General features: G+C 46.7%; 1 protein-coding gene, 1 long non-coding RNA gene and 1 other non-coding gene across 8 annotated transcripts; 1 reads left to right on the forward strand and 2 right to left on the reverse strand.

Annotated features, from left to right (window-relative positions):
- The first annotated feature begins 1,097 nt into the window (after positions 1-1,097).
- FSD2 (fibronectin type III and SPRY domain containing 2) lies at positions 1,098-21,247 on the forward strand. Of its 3 annotated transcripts, none has more exons than XM_074837860.1 (13): positions 1,098-2,491; positions 4,143-4,927; positions 5,008-5,103; positions 6,128-6,361; positions 7,646-7,668; positions 8,651-8,772; positions 9,835-9,990; positions 11,035-11,169; positions 11,925-12,078; positions 12,467-12,600; positions 14,523-14,655; positions 17,841-18,017; positions 20,354-21,247. In XM_074837860.1, the coding sequence occupies exons 2-13, from the start codon at positions 4,184-4,186 to the stop codon at positions 20,604-20,606; spliced, it is 2,361 nt and encodes a 786-aa protein (XP_074693961.1). In that variant the 5' UTR covers positions 1,098-2,491; positions 4,143-4,183; the 3' UTR covers positions 20,607-21,247. The 3 variants fall into 3 exon arrangements, with proteins under 3 accessions (XP_074693961.1, XP_074693960.1, XP_074693962.1); XM_074837859.1 differs by having other exon boundaries at positions 1,098-2,186; XM_074837861.1 differs by having other exon boundaries at positions 1,098-2,174.
- A 391-nt stretch (positions 21,248-21,638) lies between these two features.
- Positions 21,639-26,638, reverse strand: LOC141928945 (uncharacterized). 4 transcript variants are annotated; one of them, XR_012624921.1, is made up of 5 exons: positions 25,717-26,637; positions 25,204-25,310; positions 24,122-25,006; positions 22,568-22,904; positions 21,639-22,391 (listed from the first exon to the last, which is right to left on the reverse strand). It is a non-coding gene; the product is annotated as an uncharacterized LOC141928945 (long non-coding RNA). The 4 variants fall into 4 exon arrangements; XR_012624920.1 differs by having other exon boundaries at positions 24,122-24,192; positions 24,875-25,310; positions 25,717-26,627; XR_012624919.1 differs by having other exon boundaries at positions 24,122-24,192; positions 25,717-26,612.
- LOC141929024 (small Cajal body-specific RNA 15) lies at positions 24,360-24,490 on the reverse strand. The gene has a single exon (XR_012624943.1).
- Positions 26,639-27,621: the final 983 nt, after the last annotated feature.

Raw genomic sequence — 27,621 nt, forward strand, 5'->3', positions numbered from 1 at the left:
CGCGTCGCGTCGCCGGCAGCGCGCGGAACCATTGGCGGGCATCGCCCCGGGGGGCGGGGCTGGGGGCGGGCCGACGGAGAGGGCGTGGCCGTCGGCCTTCACACAGCTCGCGCGGGAATAAGCAATAGAGTAGGGGGTGAGGCCTGCACGCAGAGAGGCCCCGAGCGTGCAGGAAAAAGGTTGTTTCTGTGAAACGAGGAGTTATTTCTGCGAAGAGCGGTGGGCAGGGTGCACAAGACACACAGCCCTGCGGGACGGAGCACAGGCGTTCCCTCAGGGCGTTCCTGCACTGCGGGAGGCCTCCGCCATTTCCCTGCACCCGCCGGGTTCGAGCTGTCGACTGCTGTGGCCGCTGGCTGAGGGAAAGCTGCTGTGTGCGAGCAGTTTGCATACCAGCCATCCTTCCCACGGGCCCGGCAGAATTTCACAGGTTCTTCTTCTCCAAAGCCAGCTCCTTCCCTGTGCTTTAAAACGGAGATGCGCGCTACCCGGTGCCAGTGTTCGAGCCCTGGGGCTGGCGGGTGAGCCCAGGCCCCAGCGCCTGCTGTGCCACACCACCAGAGCCATGGCCACAAACCACCTTGCAGTCAAGCGTGCTTGTCCTTAAACCAAAGTCAGTCCTAAGGTTGTCATATTTACTACACTGCCTAAGTACCACATCACCAGCCTCTGAGGGGAGTGGAGAACAAAGGTGCTTTTATCTAGCACATATCTCTTACTCAGGCCTTGAGTGCAAGGCTGAATTTAATTCACAGTAAACCGAATGTTATATTCTAGTCTTTGGAAGCAAGGCTAACACAACTGATTTTTCAACAAGGCCTGCAAGATAGTGTAGCTGAACAGTATAGGGCAAAAATAAGTTCTTATTTGAAAAAACAATAAAATCTGTCTGAGAGCATAAATGTTAACATTTCAGCAAAGGCTACATCATTTATATGAAAACATTTCTGCTCTGATCTCACAGATGATAGAGGCACTTTCAGTGGTAATGAGATCATGACTACATGGGTAATTAACTTGTAATTTCTTACCAAAACAGCAAACAATTGCACTGCTAGAAATGTAAGGAAATGACACCAAATTTAATTGGAAAAGGAGGAAAAAACAGAACTGTGTCAAGATCCAATAGATGTTTTCCCTTGCACTGTCCCCTGAGCTCAAGACGTATATAATGCAATGTTCTCAAACGTGCTTAAAAACCTCTTGCCAGCACGGCTGGCTCAGTAGCATATTCACAAGCAGAAGATTATGTATGCCGGACAGCTGTGGGTTTGAGTGGATACATAAAGCTCAAGTGCTACAGTAATCACAACAATCAGTGGTAATATACAGCCTGGGTTTTATTAGGTGAACCACTACTGAGCACAGACAGAAGGGATATGTTCCCATGAAAACCCTCCCTAGCTGGGTCATTGGCCGCTTTCTTCGCTATAATTAGCTCTCCAGAGGTCTAGCATACACATACAGGGTGAGGATGTGTGTATATGTATTATAAGTGTGTGCAACATTATGAGTTCTGATTTTTTTCTAAATTCTGAATTTTAGTATTTTTTTTCTAGAATCTGTTCTTGATTACAACTCAACCCCATAGTAAAGCTTCTGCTAATTTAATAGAGAGGACTTTGCCATTAAACAGATACTTCCATTTAATTGTGCAGCAATGCTGTAAGCATGCGTTCAGCCATTTGAGCTAGTTTGTGCAGAATGCATGTTCTGTGTATCCCACACGATACTCTGCCTAGCACCACAGCCTTGGAAATCGCACCTAGAGTCAATGACTGCACTCTGCAGGGTTTATTAATACCACCTCAGAAAGTGAGAGGGTGCTCTGGCTTTATCGAGGGCTTTCTATAATTGTTCCATGTACTTCAGATCCAGGAATCAACCTTCAGAGCCTTTTCTCAGTGTATGACATTCATCCTGGTGACACTCAAGTAGCACACTGCTGAAGGACAGCCGGGGCACATCTATATTTGTTCCATTGCTCATTGCTGGCATGTCCCTATCTGAGCAAAGAGGCAGTCTAGGGTTACAGCAATAAGTCTTCCAACTGCAGTCATAGGAAAGTGGCAGGGAATTGCTTTTGTGTGAATTAATTTTTACTAGGGGAAATAAATGTGAAGTTTGATGCCATCTGAGCTATCAGAAGAATTTATGACGTCTTAAGATAGAAGGCAAGTTTTTAGGTAGTAACATTTTTTGTTATGTATTTTCGATAATTGATGGTCACGGACTTAAACATTCTTCACTGTAATTGTATCTGTGCTTGTAAACTGAGCAAACACTGAGCAATCATCTGAAAATCTTATTTAGGCAGCAGGGTTCCAGACAAGCTTAATTATGCTCATTTTAATTTATGTAATTTAATTTCATTTTGGTAGGAAAAATACTTGTTAATTCACTTTTCTAGTTAGTAGTAGCTTCCAAAGCAAGCCTTACTATTATAATTATGGGGGAAAAAGTCTTTGCGGGAGCCAGACAACATTTTCTGGTATGTGTCAAGACCTTTTTTCTGTTTAATATGTTAGAATTTGCATGATTTATTTTATTGCCTTTAGCATAAATAGTATTTCTGCCTAACTTCAGTGTTTTTGTCTATAGTAAGATATTGTTAGCTGTAGAATCCACACCCATGTCTGCAGTGCCAGAAGACAAATGGTGAACTTCTGTGTTTTCTTACAGATCTGGTAGGCTGGACTGTTTTCAGTCATTGATATAAAACCAAAGAGTCAGAAGTTTCTTAGCATTTTTCACTGGTTCGAGAAGTTGCTTTCTAATAAGTCACTGACTGTGTTGACTTTGTTAGCTAAGTAATTCTCAGGAATATTAGTAAAATATTGATGAAATAAATTTGAGGTGATAGCAAGTACTTGAAACTACAAAGACCATAAAAAGTAGTTTGAAAGCAAAGCTTATGTGAAAGCTTCTGCAGAAGCTCTGGTAACTTTGATGCCTGACTAACCTTTTGGCTTTTTTTCTGTGAGAAAGTGGTTTTAAAGCTTTCATATGCTTCACTTAGGTAGGACTAGATGTAACTGTAGGTTCATTAATATTCAGCTGAAGTCTTTGCACGAACTCTGTTGATTGTAGTAGTAAACTGCTGATAAAATTGACCTGAGTAATTCTGTAGCTGTGATTTTGTTCATGCTGTGGAGGGCTGCAGAGATGTTTCAGCTCTGACAGAGCACTGTCTCTCTACTAGCATTATTTCATGTGCTGTCGTTGATACAGATGGTTGGAAAGAGTGGGCTTTGGGAGTCAGCATTAAAATTGCCTTTGCACCTTTAATGTTGTTCCATGTGCATCTGCTTTATCATACAGCTTTGTATTTAACATCCACATGCTCTTTTCACACCTCCCTCATTGCACAGAATGGACAAAGTGTGCAAGCTCCCGGTCAGAGCTGACTTCTCTCAATTCAGGGGTCAATGACCTGCCTTGCTTCCTAGTTACTCTGTGCTTTATCATGGAGGTCACCACTGATCTTCTTTCTGAGCTTCATTTATGTTAAAATATATATTTTATATATGAGAACCCCCAAAGGCAGTATTTTTCCCTGTTTCGTAGAAAGGACCTGAGACCTGGACTGAGAATAATGTTAAAAAGAAACCTCAAGTTTCAGTATCAAGAATGGCTACTTGAAAAATCCAGAACAGGATTTTTCAGGGCATTTACTAGTGCGTTATGTGGCATCAGTGGCCACAAGAGAGGGCATCCTACAGTATGCCTGACTGACAGTTCAGGAAGAGCACTTGACAGCAGCTGAAGGGTGAGCAGGCTTCAAACCAGGCCATCTCCAGTTGCACAGAACAGCACTAAGTGTTGAGCTGAGGACAGGACTACTCCACAGTTTGGAAATCAGACATCAGGATCACAGATGAGCCACTCAGAAAACATAGGATGCGCACCAGAGACTGCTCTCTGCTGTGCTTTGCACGGATATGAGAAAAAACAAGCCTTCCAGAGCTTCACTTCAGAAGCTTCACTTAGGAAGTGAAGCCACTGGCTTTGGTCTTCCCATGCCTACCTCCAGGCCCTGAGTGTTCCTCAGCAGAACCTATTCCATCTATATATTTTTAAGCAAGAAAAACTCATGCTTGATATCTAAGTATGTAGCTAAGGATCTTTCTTATCTTTTACAGGATTGAGACTTACCATCTCAAAAGCCTCCTTGAGGATACCAATGTCATTCAGGTCTGGCAGCACAAGAGAGCATGAAACTAGTGACCAGTCAACTGGTCATTCAGCTTCCCCACCAGTCCCAGAGTCTAGTGAGACTGAGGCTGAAGGCTTGATATTTTATCACATGGATCTTTATGGATCAAAGGATAGGTTTGATATCTTTCCTGAAGAGCTATCTGGTCAAGGAGACAGATCTCGGGGGGACACAAGAAGGGAATCTGCACTGAGTAGTGAAAAAATTCAGCGCTCACAAGAAGCTGGATATGACTTGGAGAGGGAGGTTGCAGAGTTGGCTAAGATGTATGGACTTGATGAGGATAGAGAAAAAGAGCTTGAGCTTCTTGGAGGACATCTGGAGATGGTGGAGAGCAGATGGCCACCTGCTCACAGAGAAAAAGCAGGATCACAAGGCTCCATATATAATGCATCAAAAAGTAGCTCTCCAGTGAAAGATCAAAGTCAAAGCACAAAGCAACAGGGACTTCCTGGCGAGGCTTCTCAAGATGAAGATCAGAGCAAAGCCATAGCAGAGGATGAGACTGAGAGCCACATATGGTCCAGAGAGGGGCTTAGCAGCAGTGTCATGTTGGATGAGTGGAACAGCCAGGCTGTCAGTGAGGAGGAGGAAGCGGCAAATATTTTTTGTTCTACCTGCAAGATGCCAATCCGAGCTTTTGACAAACTGTTTGGTGAGCACAAGGATCACGAAGTGGCTCAGCTCCCCAGTGCTGTGGAAAGTGAAAAGGTAAGAGTAATACAGTTGTACTGCGGTGCCTCTAAAACAGTGTTCAGACATACTAAGAATCACACTGGGTGTTTTGGTAGGAGGAGATTCATAAAAACATGTGCAAGTTGGAAGAGCAGATTGCTCAGATGGAAAACTTTGCCAGTCACTTGGAGGAAATCTTCATCACTGTAGAGGTAAGGTGTTTTTTCTTGGGCTAACTTTGTGGTACTGGGGTTAGAACAGTTTTGACAGTCAGTGTTCTGTTGTTAATGAGGTGAGTAACAGAGCACAGAGTTATCTTGGGGTTTGCCGAGACTGAGGTACTCAGGAAAAGTCATCCTAATGACTTTTTTAAGCGGGCTGGTAAAACCACATTAAGCATTTGCACAGACACTTGCTTTCAGAAATAAAGTGACTCCCACTCAGGTTATCTTAGTTTTAAATGGCCAAGGACCTGTGATCTAACTAGTCCATCCAGAGTGTACCCCTTGTGTTCACTCGGTTTCATTTACAGAAGTGCCAGATACAGGCAAACCCTTGGACCAGCTGCACTGAGCTACAGCATTTCAAGGGTTGTGCTCCTGCTCGGCTGATGTCAACTTGGCCCTAGGGGAAGGGGCCCAGCTGGCAGCAAGTCAAACTGAAGCAGTAACTCAGGGCACCTACAGTCTTTTCTCTGCTGCATGTGGCGCAGGAGGACGTTGGTGCCTGAGCAGTGGGCAGCTGCTGACAATAAAGACTTGCCTGCTCCTTAAATCTTCCTTCCTAATGCTTTCTCCAGCAGCGAGTGAGGATACCAGCATTAGCTGCTCAGCTCCCCCAGCGCGAATCCGTGGATCCCACTGGGTTGCCATGGTTTCTCTCATGGAAGGATGTGCTTGATTGTGTTGGTGGAAACACTTGTGAGATTATGTCTAGGATATATCCCTAGTTGTGCTCCCTGGGCTTAGGTTGGAGACAGTTGCCTTGCATCATTGTTTTTATTATAATTTCTGATGCTCTTATGTCTGGAACCAAATCCAACGCTCTCTTGTGCCTCAGAGGGGGTGAATGATTAGAATAAACCCCTAAAAATGCAAAGTAGTCAAATCACAGCTTCTGTGTACTGGCATTGTCTCCCTGGCAAGGAGAATTTTAGACAGACCTGAGTAAGATTTTTTCTCTGGCTGAGCTATGGATCAGGCCTGACCAAGGAACAAACTCACAAATGCCTTGCAGGAAAACTTTGGGAGGCAGGAGCAGAACTTCGAGGTGCATTACAACGATGCAGTGCAAGTGCTTGCTCAGAAGTACGAAGAACAGTTGGAAGCACTGGGGGAAGAGAAGAGGCAGAAGCTGGAAGCTTTATATGGGCAGCTGGTCCATTGTGGGGAACATCTCGACACCTGCAAGGAGCTGACAGATGCAACCCAGGAGCTTTACCTGGAAAATGACAAAGCCAGTTTTATGAAGGTAAAGAGTTTTAACTGGCATGGCCCCTTCTAAATGCTCTTTGCTGCTTGCAAGTAGTCTCCAGCTGGGAAGTCCCAAGCGGCTTTATTGCTAGAGAGCATTTGGGGTGCTTGGTCCATGGTGCCGTCACTGCTCCAGGTGCTTGGCGTGGTGGCATTGACTTACTGGGGCAACACAATGGGGCCAAAATGCTGTAGTAGCAGCAGAAGTTTGTAACTTGGATGCTCAAGGATTTGTGAGTCTCACTGGGGTTCAGAGAGAAGATAGCTCTCTAAAAAGCTTATCTCAGGAAACTCTGGAAGCAGTTTGTGTTCATTGCCTCATGCAGGCTCAGCTCTCTTGCTCTATTCCGGGCTCACAGCAGGCAGGCTGATGCAACCACTTTGGAAGATGTTTCTTTTTCTTGCTCATTTTGTTGGAAAGTTCAGCTGAACAGGAGGCTCCAATCTAAATACATCAGGAGCTCCTGCAAAGTGATGGATGAATCCCACTGTTGAGGAGGTGTCAAGAAGTTATTTTTCTTTAGCAGGTAGAAAAATAATTGGAAGAAAATTAGAATTTTCACCGTTGATGAGTGATTGCTCTAATCTGAGCTGTCCTGTGACTCATGTGGGTGGGAGCACAGCCGCACTAACTTCTGAACCGGACAGTAAACAAATCTCCTAACACCTCCAGTCTGCTCCAGTGGATCAGCTTGCTGTGTCACTCCAACCTGCTGAGTTCTTTGCATGAGCTGACTTTTCCTGTTCCTCTGCATCTCTGGAATAACCTTATTTTCTCCTTAGCTCATAAACAGTTTTACATCACCCCTAGGAACCATTATTCACCCAAGAAGTGAATAGTTCTTAGTCATGAGTGCTCAGCTGTTTAGGTTTCTCCAGGGACTGTCTGTCTTCCAGTAACGTGCACTGCTCAGATTTCCTGTAGTGCAGATAATTTCACTAATTTTTTTTGTTCCCCACCTGTTGCTGGTTTTTGTTTGTGAAGGACCTGTTGGCACTTTGGATAACTGAGGAAGGATACGGTTTAGAGTCTAGATGGGTAGACACACTGATCAGTGCCTGATATTGCACATTATCTTACTGTAAATGCAGCCAAGATCCGTCCATTTGAATGGACAGGCACAGTTTTGTTCTCAGAGCTGGGTGAGAGCAAATCAGTTCACTCTGAAGGGCTGCATTTGGGACAATTCCTGTTAGACAGGTCAACAGCATGATGTAGTCTGGACTAATGCAAGAAATGTATCTTTTCTGTCTTTAACACTCTCTCTCTTTTTTTCTACAGGCAGCAGTAACCATGGTTGACAGGTAGTATCACAGTCTGGGATTTTGTCACATTTATTCCTTGTAATTGGACCTGTTATTGGAGATACTTGCATGTTCTAGGCTCCGTTCAGGCACATAAACATTATCTAAGATACCAGAGCTATCAAAATCTTTAGTATTTCTGTTTTAGACTGCAGCAGGAAAAGTTGCTCTAAGAAGTTTAACACTCAAAAGTAGTTTTGAGCCAATTTCAAAAACCCAAAAGGAGAGTTAGAGCATAAATAAATCACTGTTTTCAGCTTAGTCATAAGGAACTAATTTCAGTGACTGAGAAACAGGATTGCTAAAGATCTTGAAAGAAACGCTCTGGATACAAACCTGACTAAAACCAAGCTCCCTAAATAGATTAGTAACAGGCTTATTTATGCATTAATATAGAGGGGTAGAAAGTCAAGCTGTGGGAGCTCAAAACAGATACTAAAAGATCTTGGAGCAGTTGGAAGAAGTTGTAAGGCACACTAAATCAACTGTGAAAAATATACATTTAAATTGACTGCCATCATTTATGAAAACACAGGGAAAAGATACCCTTTTGTTTCAAATTTACACCACCTAGAACCATGAAGTCCTGAATTAGTAATAGTCATAAATTCAAATAATGAAAGTCATGGAGCTATAGCTTGCTTCCCACAGGGGAAATCTCACTCCCCTGCTCAGTGGGAGCGCAGTGTGCAGCAGCCAGTGGCACATGAGCAGGGCACACAAGGCCTGGTCCCTCAGTGCCATCAGCATCCAGCTCTGTTTGGCATCTTGGAGCACTGCTCTGGTGTATGGCCGTGTATCTCCAAGCAAAGGGCATGGGGAGGCTGAGCTCTGTACAACTATGAAAACATTATTTTAAGGAAATAGGTGTTATTTTAGCATTTGCTGTTCTTTTCCTCTTACCAGGAGGTATCATAGAAAGGTATCTCCAATACTATGGTACTTCCAATTAGACATATTTTTTTTTTCCCTACAATTACAGGCTGGAAGAATTCTTAAAGAAAGAAGTGGATTTAAAGCTTTCAACGCTGCCAGACTTTGAAGAGCGGGTCATAGATTTCTCTGAAGTTGAACAACTAATGAACTCCATTAATACTATTCCAGGTACTCTTCTATCTGATAACTATTTCAAACCTATTTACATTTCATTAAGGATATGTATGAAACAGAAGTCCATTACTTCTTTTAAAGGAGCACTGCAAACGCAGAATTAGCTTCTCCCTAGTTTTTCCTCTAGATTTTTTTTTGCCTATATATACAAAGACACTGGAAGCTATTTTTGGATTTTTTTTTTCAGTTGTTTTCAGTATAAAATTACCAGAACTGCCACATTTGGCCTTCCCTGCCTTTGCTGGATGATTTTCTAGAAGACTCACAAAGACTACCCCTTTCTGTTGAGGGGTCAGGCATGCTTAGTTGGTAATAACTTGTCTTACCTTGTAGTTGCTTGAACAAAGTAGAGAGGCACACCAGACTGCTTTAAACAATCTGCACAGCTTGTCTTGATAACCAGATTTCAGTCGCTTGTTCCTCTGCTATTTAGCAAACATTTTTCCTGTTATCCACAAGTAACAGAGCAAAACCCAAACAAATTTCTAATAATTAAAAAAATAAAAATACAAAATATTTTAAATCTTTTCTGGCACACCACAAATGGTCAGAAAGAACAATATGCATTTGTTATGCCCATCCATTGTGTTTTCTTAAAGGAAAATATCATTTGCTACTTGTTTGCTTGTGCCGCTGACCCCATGTTGTACAGCTTTTCCCTCACCTTTCCTCCAGAGGCTCCTCAGCCCCTGGGCTGGTGCACAGCAGTGCTGTGTGTGTCAGAGATTGCTCCTGCAGGGCTGTACTAGCTGGCTGGGGAACAGCAGCCCTCAGAGGCAGGGGAGGCCAAGTTTACAGGGAAGGGTTAGGCTGAGGCTTATGTATTTTGTTGTTTTGATTTTGATCTGAAGCAAGATTAGTTCATACACCAGTGACCTGATTGTTATCTGCAACTATTTACAGGGTCAGGTCCTAACTTTTCTCCATGTGGGAGGAATGTGACCCTATTCAGTGCCTAGGCTTTGTGCAAACACCTTTGTGAGAGGAGAGGTGTTTGCCTGTGAACAACGTACCACGCTTATATATTCAAAAACTGACCTGTTTTCCCCTCTGCAGCTCCTTGTGCCCCTGTGATCAATCCTCAGGCTCCCAATGCAGCAACTGGCACCTCACTGAGAGTTTGCTGGGGCCTCTTCTCAGATGACACTGTCGAGTGCTACCAACTGTGCTATAAACCAGTGAGCAACGAGACGCGCAATGGTGAACAAGCAGGTAAGGAGGAGGCCTGGACCCAGGGGGACACCTCAGCCCTCCACTGGCAAAACCAGCTGGTTCCAAAGTCCCTCTGGACTTGCTGTGGCAACGAGTGCACTTTCTGTGCACTCTCTCTGCTGTCATATTTGCCGTCCCATTTCCTGCCTCTGGCTTTGTTGCTTTTCCCCTGCCAGGTCTGCCATGCTGCCGGCTGCAGCAGGACCCATCACAGGAACAAAGACAGGATGGGGCAGCAGCTGGGATAGCAGGAGTGGGAAGGGGACAGTGGATGAAGTCAGGTCTCAACAGTAGCATTTCCTTTCCTGAAGGGTGGGCACTGCGTTAGACACACATGCGCTGCATCCACTGCAAAGCACAGTATTTTTAGAGAGCAAATCATCATGTTATTGGCATGCCCACTGAAACCCCCACAGTCATTTTACAGTTTATCTCAGTACTAATAATAGGCTGTAACTCCCCATCACCCACACGCACAAAAAAAAAGAACCACAGAACCATTCTAATATGTCCTAGCCTTGTGACAAAACTGCCTTTGCTAATAATATTCTTGCAGAACCTTTTACTGAAAACACCCAGTCACTTCTCCAGCAAAACTGGAAGCCCGTAGAGTGCCAAATGGCCAGTTCAGAAAGAAAAGCCAAACCTATCCAAATTTTATAAGAAGAATGAGAAATGAGTAGTGAAATAGCTTCAGCTGTTGTTCCACTGCTGGGGTGAGCTGACCAGACAGCATCCCTGGAGTGGGAACGTGCAGGGTCTTTTTAGAAAAAATTCAGTGTCAGGTGGGTGACGTTTCCTTCTGGGTTTTTTTTCTGAGTGATGTGGTTCCTTTGGAAGCTGATGCATTATCTGATTTATGCCTCCTTAGAGGAAGGCATGGTGAAACAGCCTGACAGCTAATCAAAGGGTATGGAGCACAAGGAGCCCTCTGGAACTCAGCACATAAAACAATACATCTCAACTCCATTATTTGAAGCAGCTTTGGGGAAGAGTGGGTAACTGTGTAAAGGCACTGTAAATGCTTTGTTGTTTTCATTTCAGAGCATACACTAAAAGTCAAAGAAACATACTGCACCATTACTAATTTGTTGCCGAATACACAATACGAATTTTGGGTCAGTGCTTTAAATGCCTCTGGTATCAGTCCACCAAGTGAAAGAGCAGTTTATGTAACAGGTAAAAATATTTTATTCATACAGCTATGTGAGCTTCATAGTGAAATTCACAGTCATCTCTGAATTTTATGCCACTAATGCTTTTTAGGCATTTTGTTTCTTCTGATATAAGTCTACGGACTGTATGGGAGTTTCCTACTTTTATTTGGAGAGCCTATGAGGCCAATTGTCCCTGGTTTAGAGTTGAAGAAACAGAAGCACAGAGACAAAATAACTTATTTAAATGCAAGCATGTGGAAGAACTGGGAATAAGGCTCATGTCTCCCAGTTCTGCCAAGTGGATCCTAGCTCTCCTTTTACTGGCCTGTCGGTATTTTGTGGATTCATCTGCTATGCTGCCCTTTGTAACTGCAGTTCAGTCAAGCATATTTTGTGAAATCCTGACATCAAATTGGGCAAGTCAGAGTGAGACCTTCAAGCACTCATTCCAGATGTCTGTGACATCTTAGAGCAGAGAAGAGATGCACCTTTATGATAAAGATAAAACCAATGACAGAAAGAAAACGGTTGTATAATCAGTCTCTATGTACGTTACTTCTCTGATTAATTCTCTTGGGACCTTTATAGTCCAAATTAAGTCTTTGAATAGTACTGTTAATCGCCCTGCCTGCTGTTTATCGTCCATTAGGGAAGCAGGTTTCTTTAACTATATAGTATCAGTAAACAACTTTATTTTATTTTTTAAGTCTTCAAAGCATGTTTGTTGCAAACACCTTCAAACAAAAGCTTAGAATTGTTCTTTTGCCTACTTTTTAGCTCCTTCACCACCTACCATAAAGAGTAAAAAGATCCGAAGCTGTGAAAATGCGGCACTGGTCTGCTGGGAATCTAGAGACATTAACCCCGTTGATTCTTACATGGTTGAATTGTCCAAGCTGACAGATGAAGAAAATGGCAATATTATTACTGAGTGAGTCACTGTTTTATCAAGTCCATGACTTGTAGAGATGAAACCATTTCAAGTCATGTGGCATCAGACAACACTAAGAAAGGACCCATGACCCTTTGGTGAATTCACCTTTATAAACATTCCTCTTAGTAAAATTAATTGTATAAATGTTAATCGAAAATTAATATACAGGGTATGGGAAAAGGGCAGAAGCAAATGTAAAAATCTGCATAGTCTGTCACAGAGTGTCTCTTGCCCCTGCTACTGACAACTGTTCAAGGTAAAGTGTTGTTGAGGGGTTACAAGAGAAGCTGATCATGTAATTTCTTCTTTGTTGTTCAGAAAAATAGTCTCAAAGGCCTACCTTTGTTCTCTACCCTATCATTTTCCATGGATTTATTTTCTGTAGATCTATTGTTGGGATTCCTAACTGCGAAGTCCTAATTCACCTCCAGCCAATGCAAACCTATCGCATCTGTGTTAGAGCCTTAAACCTGGGTGGTTCCAGTGAAAGAAGTGAACCTGTCCTGATACACACCACAGGTACTGTACAGCTCCCAACTCCAGCAGCCTATTGTAGCATCTATTGTCTCAACAGAAGGATTCCTGCTGGTTTCAATGGCCTCTGGATCAGGTCCTAATCTCCTCCATCTAATTACACACCTGGTAACCTTTTAGGAATGAAAAAAAACACTTTTTGTAACAATAAGTGCCTTGCTTTAGCTCTGTAATTTAAAAGTATTTCTGTCCGGTACATTTGATACTTGAAAGTTACTAATTTCTAAACATTTTAAAAGACAGTATCCACCCAACACCCCCAGATGTTTCCAGCTTGCCAAGTACTGACACACCAATGAAGAAAGTTGTAGTGTGATTTTACTTTACTTCAGAGATTACCTTGTAATGATACTGCTGCTGGAAAGTATGGCTGAGACAGTCAGTCAGCACTTTCCAGAGTCATTTGGATATGCAAAAATCTTCCTCTGTATATATTAGAGTGTCTCCAGCTTGGCTGGGGAAGCTCTGAGGGCTGGTTCCCTTTATTCATCAGGAAAAAGGCAGTCCAGCTTTCAGCTGGAAGCTTTGCTTTTGGTAACTGACATAGCATTATTATCTCTGTTCTCAGTGCCACACTGGGCAAGGATTAACGTTCTCCCCCAAAGGGAAGTTGGAAGCTCTTTCCCCTTCCAACCATCTAATCAAAGCTCGTTTTAATGACTTATAGGCAGACACCTGTTTTCATCTTCACCACTGCTATAATGACACTGCAACTTCACTGAGGTGTCTCAAAGCTCCCACATCACTCACAGATGCATTCACACCATACCTGTGTCTCTTCTGCCCTTACCTTCTGTGAGAGATTTGCAAATTGTGCTTATTCAGCAAGCTGACCACACACCCATTAATCTGCGAAAGGCTACGGTAAGAAACTTGTCTGCTACACATCAGTGACACCACAGAAAAGGAATGGTCATTCTTTAATCCCTGGAGAGGAAGAGTGTCATTGTGTTACCATTGTTTGTGTGTATTTCAACTGCTTAAATCAAACTCAATATTTGAAATTGCCAATTCTGCTTGCACAGCATGTGTTTGTTTTCAGCAGCACATGCCTGTAATTGCCCTGTCATTGTTTGTATTGTATTTGCATTGAAGTAACTTGCAGTTTGATTATAATGATTTCATTTGGGATTAGCATGGAGAGATTTATCTTCTCTGAGTCTACATTATGCAAACAGCTGATGCAAATTGATCTGTCAGCTGCAAGCGCTCACCTCCAACACTGGGAATGACCTTTGATTCTTACTTACTGGGGTGGATACACAAACACCAACTACAAACAGCAGCTGGGACGCACGTGGCTGCTCATCAGAGCGCCGTGCGTCAGACCTGCTTTGTGAAGTCTCCAAAGGGAGAAGGGCAGAAGTACTTTTATCCTGGGCTGCCTTAGCTGACTTACCCCTCTGAGGGCTGATCTGATGAGGAGGTGCTGAAGAATGAGGGATGCTGCTCTACCTTTGTAGAGATCCCTTCCCTTCAAACTGTGCCCAGCATTCATGTGGAAGAGTGAGGCCATGGAGAGGCCTTTAAGGCCCCCTTCTCCTTTCAGTGATTAAAAATAGATCACTTCAGCTCTGAGGAACGTGACTTGAAATCAGACAGTCCATTGCAGGGTGGACCCCTCATGTTTGAATAGCTACTCCCTGCGCAATGCCTGCAGCTTTGAGCCCTGGCTGGGTTCAAAACCAGCTTAAGGCCCTTTTCCTGCTTTTCACAAGGCTGTAACTAAACAGTGTTAAGCTGTAAAACACCCATCTATCCGGAAAATTCCAAATGGACAACCTTGTCCTTTCAGTGTCAGCCACAGATGCCTTCCAGAGCATGGGTTTATCTTTTTGTGGACCCAAACAACATTTCACCACACCCTTGCTGCAAACCCCAATGCCATAATGCATTCTCTCTTGCAGGCACCTACTTCTGCCTTAACGAGGATACAGCCCATCCTTTACTGGCAATTCTAGATGACGGATTTACAATTGCATGTGATGAACTGGAAAACCCAGAGTGTGATCTGCCCGTCTATGATAACAGCTTTACAAGGTATACAGAAGAACTTCAGCTGCAACTAATGCATGTGGTTTGTGGCTGCTCTGCCCACAACACAACCCTACCTTGAATTTAAATCCACTGCTGGTATTGCAGCTCTCCTCACCTTCAAGCCAGGCACCGACCAGCTAAACCTTTCAGACTGTATGTGTGTGTATAATGTATAGTGGTTTTTTCCATCTTGGTTTTTGCATAAGTGACTATGGTTGTCTTCAGTTTTAGACAACTGCAAACATCTTTGTTGGTCCTTTTAAAATATGGATTACTCATCTTTTAGAAAATCAGATTTATTTTAAGGTATTTCAAGTTGGGCTCCTAAGATAACTCTTCAGTTTGAATGGTAGGCTTTCCCCATAGTTTCTTGGAGAGTAAAATTCCGTATCCATTTATCCAGGCCCTGTAGTTTCACTGGGGTTATTGTTCCTGAGCATCATTACTGAACTCCCTGTGGCATGCTGCTCTTTTCTGAGAATTTCTAGGGTGACTAATACGTATTATTTACAACATCTCCATTTGCATGATGTGTGCACTGACTTCTATTAAATTCCAAAACTTTCTTCCCATTTAATTTTTTACAGAGCCCAAAAACCCCAGAAAAATGTCACAAGAAAAAAAAAAATCAAACCCCATATACTCTTAATACAGCACTAGTGGGATTAAAAAAAAGGAGGGGGGATAATTATTAGGTTCTGTTTAATTACAGTGATCCATCACTTGCACACTTCCAAGATTTGAGGAGCCGCTCCTCTCTGCTGGCTCTTGCTCCCTCTCTCCTGCCCCTTCCTCTGCAAGCTGCCAAGGTGATAGAGCCTTGCACAGAATGTGCAGGAGGCTCTGCCCATCCCTTCTTGGTCTCAGTTTCACACATGGAGATTTGGGGGCTGCTTTTATACAGCTCTGTCCAATGGAAACCACTAAACACTATGTAAAACCTGTTCACTACAGCAAACACTACAGAATAGGAAAAAAACCCTACTGGTGCTTTGGGCACCTGACCCTTTTCTTTGAAAGAGGCTTGTGTAGGTCAAAGCACAGTTGGTCTTTTGGGGTTTTTTTAAATAGATGCCAGGAAGTGTGTAATGGGGCTTTCAGCAGCTCTCATTGATTTTGTGAGTTTAAATCTCTCTCTAGCTGCTCTTTGGAACTCAATCATCACTTGGAAGTTAACGCAAGTTCATAAAGAGGATTACAGATGCAGCCAGCCACAATTACATACAAACCTGCTTACGCATGTTTGGCACATTGAGCTGATTTTGAACAGGTATTTAAGTGCCAAAGCAAATGCTAAGGAAAGAGGGATCTGAATACTTACCTCTTGCTGAAAGATCTAGCTGATACTATTTGGGCCTATTGATTTTACTTTCAAAAAAATATTAGGACATTTGCCATTGAAAGAAGACTTAGTTTGCTGAAATGCATGTTTCCGGTCAGAACCATGGAAACAACATATAACCAGGACAGGCATCTGCAGACACAGAATAATACAAGCCCACAACTTAGTCCCTCCATGGAAATGCAATGTTACTAGAGGGCTCAGTAGAAAAGAGCCAGGAGGTAGATGAGTCTCTTCATTAAAGTCACCATGATAAGCCTAAATGGGATTTCATCCCACTTCACACAGGGTGCTTTTATGTTTCACATAAACAGCCAGAGCTGGCACTCATCTCCTTCTGAACTCTGAGGCTGAGTTTTTGATGCCACTGTGAACTTTCAGAACCCTCTTTCATGCTGAAAAAGCTCCCAGGCTCAAATGACTAACATGCACGCTACAAGGAAATTACATTGCAAACTCTTCTTTGTGAAGTTTGTGTGATCTCTGAAAGGCTAATGTGTTTCCTAACCACAGCAGCTCCTATGGTCTGACTCAGGTTTGCCTTAGTGGCTTTGCAACTCTCATTACTATGGTAATATTTTGTTCACAGATGTTTACCCATCCATTTTTTATCATTCCTTTTCCTTCTCAAGCTGTAGCAACACACAGCCTCTCTGAGTCCTGATTTCAGCAGCCTTCAAGCTATTCCCAAGACATCTACATGCACTGGCAATGAACTGTACGCTTGCTTTAAGTGATTGCTGCTGAGGTTGCACAGAGTACAGCTATCTTGCTGTGCATGCCCGTCCTTGCACATCAGGCTCTCCAAATGCTGAGTGCAGCTCTTTCTCAGCATTACCTAGGGGTAGAGGAGCTGAGTGTCTGCCAGCAACATCCTTTGCCTTTGTAATTTACAACTTTAGACAACCCTACCACAGAAACATACAGGTCGTGTGAGACTCCCCATCCAAAACTGAAGGTGTGTTTTGAAACCTGCTATCTCCTGTGATGAAGCAATGACATACACCATGTACTTTTCCTGAGGAAAAGCTGGGGTGTAGTTTTACAGGATTTATGTCGCCTCTTAAATCAAGTTAGGGTGTTTGAGCAGATTTGGTGTGGGTTATTTAGCCCAACTTTCTTGCTACAGAACCTGTGTTTTTGCAGACTTGCATCTTCAAAGCACCCAGCTGCTGTGACTCAGACTGGGTCTCTCTGTGGTATATTGTCTTTGTCTGTCTCTCCTACATATCTTTTTAAAGAGTTATCTTCTACATGGTTCCTATCATAAAGGCTAGGATCCACAGTCTACTGTTAAAACTTTTCATGGCCCAGGTACCTAAGCATATTTCAAGCTCTCCTACTATGTTCAATTCTTGCTGGTCTCTCCAAACACAGCATAGGCAGGTCTCCTCCTCCCCGACTGCCCCAGGAGTTTCATTCTGTTACAGTGCTCAATTCTTGATGGTGAGTGACATTTAAAGCTCTGGGCTGTTTGGGAAGAAAATATAAAATCTGCTGGGGTTCACCAGAGCACTCTCTTTTCTAGCAAGAAATAACTTTCCCAGAAAACCCAGGCAGCATAGGATGCTGTTCCCCCTATTCCTGAAAGCGCCCAGGGCACTCGTTTATACAAAGCTACCCACAGGCATAAACAGGGTAGGTATCACAAAGACACCTGCAGGTTTTGTCAGGTCCTCAGCATGTGGATTTTGTTGTAGTCAAAAACCCATGCTGCACTGCTAAGGAGACAGCAAAAGTGGCCTTTGTTTACTGATATGTAATGTCCAGGTACATTAAGTACCTAACCATTGTAAATAGCACTGCAGGGAGCCCCTGCCAAAGCACATATTCCTGTCTCCCACAGGTGTATTGGGATCTTGGGCAGTCTGATCCCATTTCCAGGAAAGCATTACTGGGAGGTGGAAGCTGAGGAAGATACAGAGTACAGAATCGGCGTGGCTTTTGAAAACACTCCAAGACATGGTTATCTGGGGGCAAACAACTCATCCTGGTGCATGAGGCACATCATCACACCATCGAGGTAAGGGCTGTGGAGGCTACAGGTCTCCAACAGGAACACCTCCTACACGTATACCTGCAGGCAGAGCCACAGAGAGCTCCTACTTGCAGGGGGCAGCCAGAGATTTTATATCAAAGACCAGACCAAGCACTTAACCAGGGGCCTCTGACATTCCACTGTTGACACTGTGAACCGGTGTTGGAAGGGTACTGGAACCTTTAAGCAAATCCTCCTGCTTAATGACATTCTCACACTGAAATAGGCAGTCCCAGGAGCAAATCTGAATAAAATCTGCATTACAGAAGTTAGCTGTAAAGGCCTTGTTTTAGGTCACCGAAACCCCAGTGGGAAGACAGAGAATAATAAATTCATGTAACCTAGAAACAATGTATCTGGCTAAACCCAGTTGTATGCAATTGTTCTTATCTCTCTCCTGCCTCTGGAGGTACCCAACAGCCACACCTGCATGCAGAAATGCCAGCTCCCCTTGCACCTCAGCTGAACCTGCTGGCTCTCCCCCAGACACCCTTATATTAGCATGCCTTTGACTCCCACCTGAGATTTGGGCACCCTGTGAAGCATTCAGGAGCAAGAAAACAAGTCACGCCGCCAGGCATCACTGAGTATTGCCTACTGCCTGTCTGAATGGCTCGCCGCTCAGCCTGCAACAGTTGCCAGGGTGCTGCTGGCTCCCCTTGAACAGGGACCCTGGGCGCCACCCGAGTGTCCCCAACACACACGGTCAGTAAACGGTAAGGATGGCGTGGCATGGGCCCACACCTGCCTGTCCTCTGCCTGCTGGTACGCAACGAGGTTTTAGATGCGGCTCAGCTGGCTGGAGCACACGCTCCTCCCCAGGCGCCTGCTGCTCTCGCTCCCCAGCAGTTGGCCTGCTGCACAGCCAGAGTCCTCAGCAGTGCTGGCATTCGCCTCCCACACAGCAAGAAATGCTGCTTAATGAGAGAGACCAAACCCACTAAAGCTAATGACTCTCCCATACACTGCAGGCAGGCTAATTTAACTTCCTTACTGTGTTGAGCTCAGAGGTACATTGAGGTTTGATCTCATTCTTCTGGAGCAATGAGCATGGACTTCAGAGAGAAAAGGGAGCTGGGCCATTGCTCAGTTTGAGTCACTGTCATATCTATTTCTGCAGGGAAATTTTCGCAGGTTTGAGTGATGTGGGTGGAGGAGGTGGTTAGTGAAGAAGCTGGCCCTTACAAAATGCCAGATAACTCACTTCAGCTGTACAAATCTTCTCATTTCTGCTCAGAAAGCACATGTTCCCATAAAAGTCTCATATTTTTGGTTGCGGCGTGCCACACTAGGGAGAGCTGTTTGAGTAACTGTTAAAGGACCTCAGCATTACTCGAACAGCAACTACACAGGGAAGAAAAGGGCTGCCCTCATGACAAAGCTGCTTACGTACAGAGCACCTTCCTGGCCTCTGGTAATCCACAGTCCAGGAATCACAATCAAAAGACGTCACCCTCTAGTAAATGAGCACGAATACTGAAACTTCCCCATCCACACCGCCCTGGCTGAGCAGGGAGGTCTTGCAGGAAAAACAGCCGGAAACGTCATTTAGAGAGTGGAGTTTGAAAAATGATGCCCAATAGCCTGGAGGATGCCTAGCCACACCGTGAGTCAGGCAGCCTCTGCCCCAGGGATTATGCTCCCTCGCTGCTGCTGTGGAGGTGGGCGTGAGCAGCACCAGTAACTGTGGCAGGAAAGAGGGCTCAGTACCAGGGGCCCTCAGGGAGCAAGCAGGCAGCCTGGCAGGGCCTGGAAGGACAGGACGGAGTCATCTCGCCAACTCCCTTGGCAGGTCCTACAGCTACCTAGGGGCGAGGCTGAGGAGATGGCAAGTGTTCTGGGGCAAGCCTAACAGAGCACAGCTCCTTCGTGGGGAAAGGGACAACTTCAGGCTAAACCTAGTAGCAAGGTGCACCCTCTGATTTACAGAGGGGCAGGTGTCCTATGCTGCCCTCTAAGACATGGGAAAAACAGGAGTCCCACGTTGTGCTCTGACCTTGTCCATAGCTAAGGGCTTAGCACCCATCCATTCGCAGCCAGACTGGGATGTGAGAGGAGAGGCCTGTTACCCGGGTTAGACAGGCAGGTCCCAGCACCGCGGGGTAAGGCTGTGTGGAAGCACAGAGCACACCAGGGCTCGGCCAACACAGCCACTGCTCAGCAGAGCGGGGGGGACTGGGGCAGTAACCACAGGGCACACAGGAGGGCTGGGACTGGGAAGCAGGAAGCGTACCCTGGAACAAACCTATGTGCACACAGCACTGCCCCCAGAGCTCACAGCCAGGGTACCCTCAGGTTTTGTCTGTGTTTCTTGCCTACAGGCACAAGTATGAATTCCTGCACGGTGGGATGACACCAGACATCAGAATTACTATCCCCCCCCGAAGGATTGGCATTCTGCTGGACTATGAGAACTGCAGACTATCATTTTTCAATGCAGAGATTGCCCAGCACCTTTACACATTCACCTTGCACTTCCAGCATTACGTCCACCCCTGCTTTGCTTTGGAAACACCTGGTATCTTACAGATACACACTGGAATTGCAATACCCCCGTGGACTGCCCTCCCATAACCCGTGTTCTGCAGCTACATCTACATGTAACCTGCACTGAGCAGTGCCATCTTTCAGCATTAACTGCTCCATCACACTCCCTACAAACCAGCTGTCTCCCAAGAGAGCTAAGCCACCCTGACCCAAACCAGCTGCCAGGCCTGAGCTCTTACAACAGTTTCGGTCCTCTTAGGCAGGATCTTAGCAGAAAACCATTATGGTCACAAGATCCATCAGCATCTCAGCATCCTCCAGTTAGAAATGGATACCATCCTTCTCAGAGGTGACACTGACACCAGGCAGCAGTGGCAGCTGGATCACTGGTTCCCGCAGTACCCATGTGGTGCCTAGGGAACTCCCCTGTTCCACAGCAATCATTAATTCCACTCTTGTGTCTGCTGAAGAGCTAAAAAATCAAAGAAAAACAAAAATAGCAAGAGGCATAATCACCGTACAGCTGCTAGACAGAGCTGAAAACACTCCAACCATGAAGCTGATCTCACAATCAAGCATTCTTGTTGCTACATGAAGTCTGTGACACAAGATAATCAAATACGCCTCCCTTGTGTGTGAACTGTTAGCGCCCACCATACACAGTGAGGCTTTTTGAAATACCCAAGCATGCACTACAGTTTCAAATATTAAAAGACATTTTTACAGAATGCCCATGTTCCTCATTCATTCATCCAGGGAAAAAACAAACTGCAGCCTTTTGCAGTGCTTGATTGCCCCTGTAGACACCCAAAGCATCATTTTAGCCTGTTCTTTCTGGCCATGCTCGCCTCCACCTGGGTGTACCCTCCACACACACAGATCTGTTCTCCTGCTCCGCACTGAAGAACTCTCACTCCTGATGCTGTGCCCCTGAGGCTCTGGGTGTCCCGCCGGGGGCTAGAAGTACTCTGGCCCAGCACTCAGCTGAAATGTCCTTGTTTAGGCTTCACTTCCAGACACCAGACGATCAGGCACTGCCTGTCAGGCAGGTTTGTCTAGCTCTAAACAGCCTCATTTGTGTATGTCAAAACTACCTGAATTCAATCAAGAGTCATGAACTGAGAAGCTTTTCCACAGATTTATTGCACATTCATTTTAAAAAATCATTGGTTCACGTTTCCATTCTAGGGGGTAATCAGAACAGGTCATGGCCTCTACAATATACAGGACCTCTACAAATAAAGAGCCTGGTAAAAATGAAGAAATCTGACATAGAACCATGTGCCAAAAGCTTGTCTGTTTTTCCCCAAACAGCTTAAAAAAAGCCTCCCCAAACCAGGCTTTGCAGAAACCACAAAAACAGGAGCTAAATATGTCATTACAGCAGTGATTAGTACCATCTTCTTTTGGATACCTATTTGTTTTGCAAGCCTCAAAAGAAGATGGGTTTAGCAACACTGACCTACGTAAGTACAGGTCATTTCTTAGCCCACCAGGAATTCAGAGATTTCCGGGGCTGCACGGGTTGTTATGGTCACTGCCAGACCTCCTGTAAGGCAGGCCAGAGACTCTGTTGCTACATCCTGCAGTGAGCACAACTTGTGTCCACCAGAAACAGGCAACTCAGCCAGCAACCACTGCCAATGCAGAGGGCAGGAGGGTGGCCGGGTGAGCCCTGCTGACATTGGCAAGGCCACCGCAGAGAACAGCAGCTAAAGTGTACAGTTCCTCTGCCAGGGAATGAACTGGTGAGAAAGCACCATTCTTTGCTTAAAAAATGTATGCCTTGATTCCGGGTCCAACATCCACCCACTGGAACATGTTTTACCTTTATCTGCCAAAAACTGAGAGCCACACTCTTCGAGTAGATATCTGAAAGAGTAAAACAGTATCAGAGCAGAGGTACAAGGATGTCTGAACCTCCCAACCAAGCCTTTACTGCAGCAAGACTGCTGGTGAACCCAGCGACTCTGATGAAAGCAGATGTTCTGTTGTGAAGCCCCACTGTTCCCCACCAACAGCTTTCACCTCAAGTGTTTAAACCATACCTGTATCCTGGTGCCGGGATCCGCCGTTCGCCTCAGATGATACAAGAACCCAATCCAAAATATTTTTCAGCTGGTGAACTGCCCTGGGAGGCCCTGGGACTTCACAGCCCTCTCACAACGACTGCTGCAGGGATGGATTTTCTGACCCAAATGTGAGGTGCTCAGACACCCTTGGAGTGAGACTCTGCAGGTACCAAACAGCTCCGTCATTACGCTGCCAGCTTGAGGGATCTGTTGGAGAAGGCAGGCCTGATGGCTGAGTACGAAGCAGCCTGCTCGGCAGAATGACTTCATTGCCAGACATGGTACAGGACAGCTAAGGCAACAACAGCACTATCTGAAAAAAAAGAACAAATAAGCAATAATTGGCTACTAGGTTAAAAACAATATAGGAAATGAGTTTGCATGTTTCTGTTTAATAAAAGCTTCACCTGTCAGCAATAACCCAAGCACTCCCTCCCTTAGGAATCCCAGTCCTGTCACTTAAATATTTATACAGCAAAGGAAAAGGTATGAACAACCTGAATTTTTTAAAACCAGCTGTCACTGTGAATTACCTTTATATAAACCCTTTACAGGGAGGCCACCACTTCTACTACAGGGTCTATTGATCAGACCAGTCCAGCACCCAAGCTGGAAGCTGACATCGACCTCATCTTTCTGTGTAAGTCCACCAGACAGGGGGAAGTGCAGCACATCTGTACCACTGTAAGGGCCAAACCCTGCACAGAACTGTAAGCTGCATTTGACAGTAAAAAGGGAGTCTCCTACCAAAGCTAAGGGGTGTTAACAGGTCCAGCACAGTACCCCAGAGCAGACTAATACCAAATGTATTCGGTTTATCTGGAATCCTGGGCATAGGACTCATCTTGGAGAACGTGTTGAGCTGTCAATCTGAGAGCCATTTCTTTGTACTTAAAGGTGTCTCAGATGAGGCAAAACCAGTTCTCATCTCTGGCCTGTCTACAGGAACTCTGGTTCACTGCTGAATTAGATTGTGTGAAAGGACAACAGTCAGCTAAAAATGAGTTGTCGTCTCTGACAGCAAGTTAAGTGCTGCGAGATGTGTTCTTCCTGGTATCTGGTGGTGTTTTTCTTCCTGTTCCTTCTCTGTGCATTTACTGACACACAGCAAAATTAATCTTCTGTGGAGGACAGGAGCTCATGCCTAAAGTTCTGGTACTGGCCACCTAAACCACAGAGGCTGCCCTGATTTGCAGCAGTCACCTGCACGTCCCTGCAGAACTTGCAGCAGCAGGAACTGCCAAAGGATGAGCCACTCCCAGCCATGCCTCACACAGCAGCTAACTGGGGACTTTGCCAGGGCTGCCCAAAGGCCCTTGGGCTTAGAAGGAGTTACCCTCAAACCGCTTCAGGGTGAGCAAAAAGATCACTTTTTGCAATTCCCTTCTGTTCTCTCTTGATTTAAAATACCAGTACACGTTGTTGCCACTGGAGGGCATCACACGAAGACCTTTCTCTAGGCTGCACCAGTTAACAGACAGGTTTACACAAACCATCTGTGGCTGAACAGTTAGTTTCCAAAATGGTTACCATAATCCTGCAGGACATCCAGCGTCCCTCCACACCCAGTCCTGGAGCCAGGAACAAAGGGACCCACGGGCCTGTGAGCAAAAACACACAGGTGAGACAATGTCAAGAGCACAAATACAACAATAGGCAACACAACAGCCCTGCAGTACAGGTTAGCATGTCCAATTCAAACCAAACACATCCATTTTCTACAGGAACACTTCGACTTTTAACTTGCTTCCTCTAATTGCCATTAAAATCTTGTAGGTAGATGAAGTAGGTCCTGACTTTATCTCACAGGCAGGCCTTGTTCTTCCACCATTTAATTTAGGAGGATAGTATCAGTGGAGTCAATATAATATCACTGGCTCCACTTTCTTAGTCCTCCAGATCAATCTCCATAAGGAACTCCTAGGAAGTCTCAGGAACTGACCGTGCTCTCCTAAAGGCGACTACGGAGCCTAACCACCCTGCCTGCCCCCAAACGCAGCTCTACCTTTGTAACTGCCCACTTCTGTTTTCCAACAGTGACCAGTATCACCCATTAGCAGTGCACAGCAAAGCAGCCAGGGACCAGGCAAGGTAAGGCTCTGCTTCCTGCTCAGCTCAGCACCGGGACTACACTGACTCACTGCACAGTGCTGGGACAGATGAAGACACAACACTGATCTTCTGTTAAATTTTCTCTCTACTGCATTTATGCTGGTGTGCTCAATTACCAGTATATACTGGGACTCAGCTGTCCTGGCCCCCAGCTTTTCCAAGCAAGCTTACATTTTGAGCTTTACTTGTTCTGCTGCAAGCAATACCGAGGCCACGAACTGCTTCATAAAATGGCTGTAAGGGGCTGCGCTCTCTGCCAAAAGGATGGCCGTTCCACAGCTGGAGCTAAATAAAACTGGTTTTCTGCAGATGCAAAGCTGTGGCTTAAACACAGCACCAGAAAGGCTGCAGCAGCAAAGAGCGGGGTCTCACGCTACTTCCTAAAACCAACTCCACCGGCAGCTCCTCCTCACGCAGGGCCGGTCCCGCTGCTGCAGGCGCTGCCCGAGCCAAGTCCTGCCTGCAGGCAGCCGCAGGCAGCCGGGCCCGGCAGCGCTTACCTGCCGCCCCGGGGAAAGGGCTGCGGGCAGCGGCGGCTCTTCACCAGCCGCGGCACGGCCAGGGCCGCGGGGGTTTCCACGCCAGACGCCCATCACGGTGGCAGACCCTGCAAGGCGATACACGGGTGACGGCGAGAGCCGGAGGCCGCGAGAGCCGCGCGCGGCTCCTGCTGTGGGAGCGGGACGGCCGGGCCGCCCAGGGCGCCCACCGCCCGCTCTGGCGGGAAGGAGACGAGGCCCGGCCCGGCTCCACGGGGCAGGGGGCCCACCCCGCGCTGCCGGGTCGCTCCGCGGGGCCTTTACGTGAGCCGCGAGCGGAGCGAGGCCGAAAGCCGCCACACCGCACGGGAGGCCGCTCCCGGCCGCGGCCCCGGGGCGAGCTCCGCCACGCCGCCGCTCTCCCGCCGCCGGCCGCCTCAAGCCGCCGCGGGCAGGGAGAAGGAGACGCTGCGCCGGAGCTGGGGCGCGGGCCCCCCCCCCGCCGCCATGAGGACACCCACCCCCCCGCCTCACCTCGTGCCGCCGCCATTTCCTGCGGGCGGAGGCGCCGAGCCGAGCCCCCGCCCCGCCGGAGCGGCCGCCCACCGCCACTTCCTGCCCGGGCGCGGCGGGGGGCGGGCGGGCACTAGCCGTGGGGCGGGGGCCGGCTCCTTCTTTGCTTGAATAAATATGACCTTACAGCCGGGCGCCGCGCGGGCGCGGCTTTCTCCTCGCCTGCGTGGCCGTGGCGCAGGGCGCGTCCGGCAGCAGCCTCGGAGGGGAGAGACCACTCGTGTTTTATTCTGGGTGGGAGCTCTGTCCCGGCGCGGTCCCCGCTGGCCACGCGTGGCGCGGGGGAGCGCGGGGCCGTCGGCCCTCCCGCCGCCTGTCCCCGGGGAAATGGCGGCTGCGGAGACGCCCGGAGCCGCCGGGAGCGCGCCCGCGGCTGGTTCGCGACGTCACAGAAACGCCAACCGGGCCGAGCTGAGCCCAGGGCCCGTCTCGGCTTCAGTAACGCCGCATTTTCCCGAGAAGTAGTTGCCCGAGCCCACCACGTGCTGCAGCCGACCTGACCCTGGGCTGGGCAAAACGTTTTTTTTCCAGCGACGGCCTTGTCTGTAGCTCACATGTTGCCTCTAGCAGCCCCCTCCCAAACACCACCATCTTGTGCAACACCTGCTTATCTTGTGCAGCTCCTTTCCGTCTGATAACAAGTGCTTGGTCCAGCAGATTTAAGCATGTGAATAACATCCTGCTACAGGGTCAGGCAACCAATTTCCTTTCCCCCTGGGCCCTGGTGTGGGCACAGCTCTTGGCGCAGCTGAATGAGAGCCCCCAGCTCTCGTGGGCCGCAGCAGCCACCGCGTTTCTACCAGCAGGGCTGGGGCCATGACGAAGTTGCCGAGTTATCTCAACCCTGGGGCAGGTGGTTCATAGCTCCCAAACCCGCCGTCAACACCCACCACCGGGGCGGGGCTGAGCCAAAAGTAGTGTGTAGAGTCCCTCTATTTGGAGGTATCTTGCAGCCCATTGGATACACTCAAGTTTTCTTTCAATCTCTAAACAAAATTCCTTATGTTCCATCTACAGTGTTGGAAAGCACGTGGTCAGGAAATGCCTGTGGCCACCACAACACCTCCTGCTCTGTCCTACTCCCGTGCTGCTCTGAAAGGTGCAGTTAGGCTGCTGGAGTAGACCCATTTATTGTGCCTGTGCAGTGAGTCAGATATATTTCACAGCCTGTATACTAAAATGCTTCATGAAATGAACATTAAATAGCCTTGCCATTTATAATCTGAGTTTGTAAAGCTTTCTTGTAGCAAGAGTCAGTAGCTTGCCTTCACCCCTTTGGTGTGGCTTTTCCTGCCTCCAGGAAAGCACCTGCTGCATTTAGTATAGGCCTAGGCTTTGGGAGAGCTTCAGTATCCTCAGACTAAATAATTTCATGTCTTATAGGTTGGCTCACCACCAGTCAGACTGGCCAGCCCAACCCAAAGCCTTATTTCCCTGTGTGCACCTTTCTGCTGCAGTGCATGGTTAGGAAGGGCTCAGCTATTCATGAAGCTACAGCTCGCTCTCTCCTCTGGGCCAGCTGCACTCCTGGGTTTCATGGCACTCCTAATTCCTCAGGGCCTCCCAGGACAGCCAAAGGCAGGAAAAACAGTCATCGGAGGGAAAGCTGGGGAGTGGATGGTTGCTAAGGCTCAGCACAGAGGCAGGTGTCACAGGTAGGGACAGGCTGCTGGGCTTCATTTGTAACTTTTATTCTTGCATAAGGCAAAGAAATAGCCAGAATTAAAGAGCAGTAGCCATAAACCACCTCTGCAGTCTCCATATTCTGGAGGTAACAAAGCTCTGCTTGGCCTCAGCAAAAGAAAAGCAAATTGCTCATCAGACTCCTCTTCCAAGCAAAGTAAACACTTTGCCTCCTGCCCTTGA

Source organism: Strix aluco, chromosome 12, assembly GCF_031877795.1.
Source record: "Strix aluco isolate bStrAlu1 chromosome 12, bStrAlu1.hap1, whole genome shotgun sequence".
Lineage (NCBI taxonomy): Eukaryota > Metazoa > Chordata > Aves > Strigiformes > Strigidae > Strix > Strix aluco.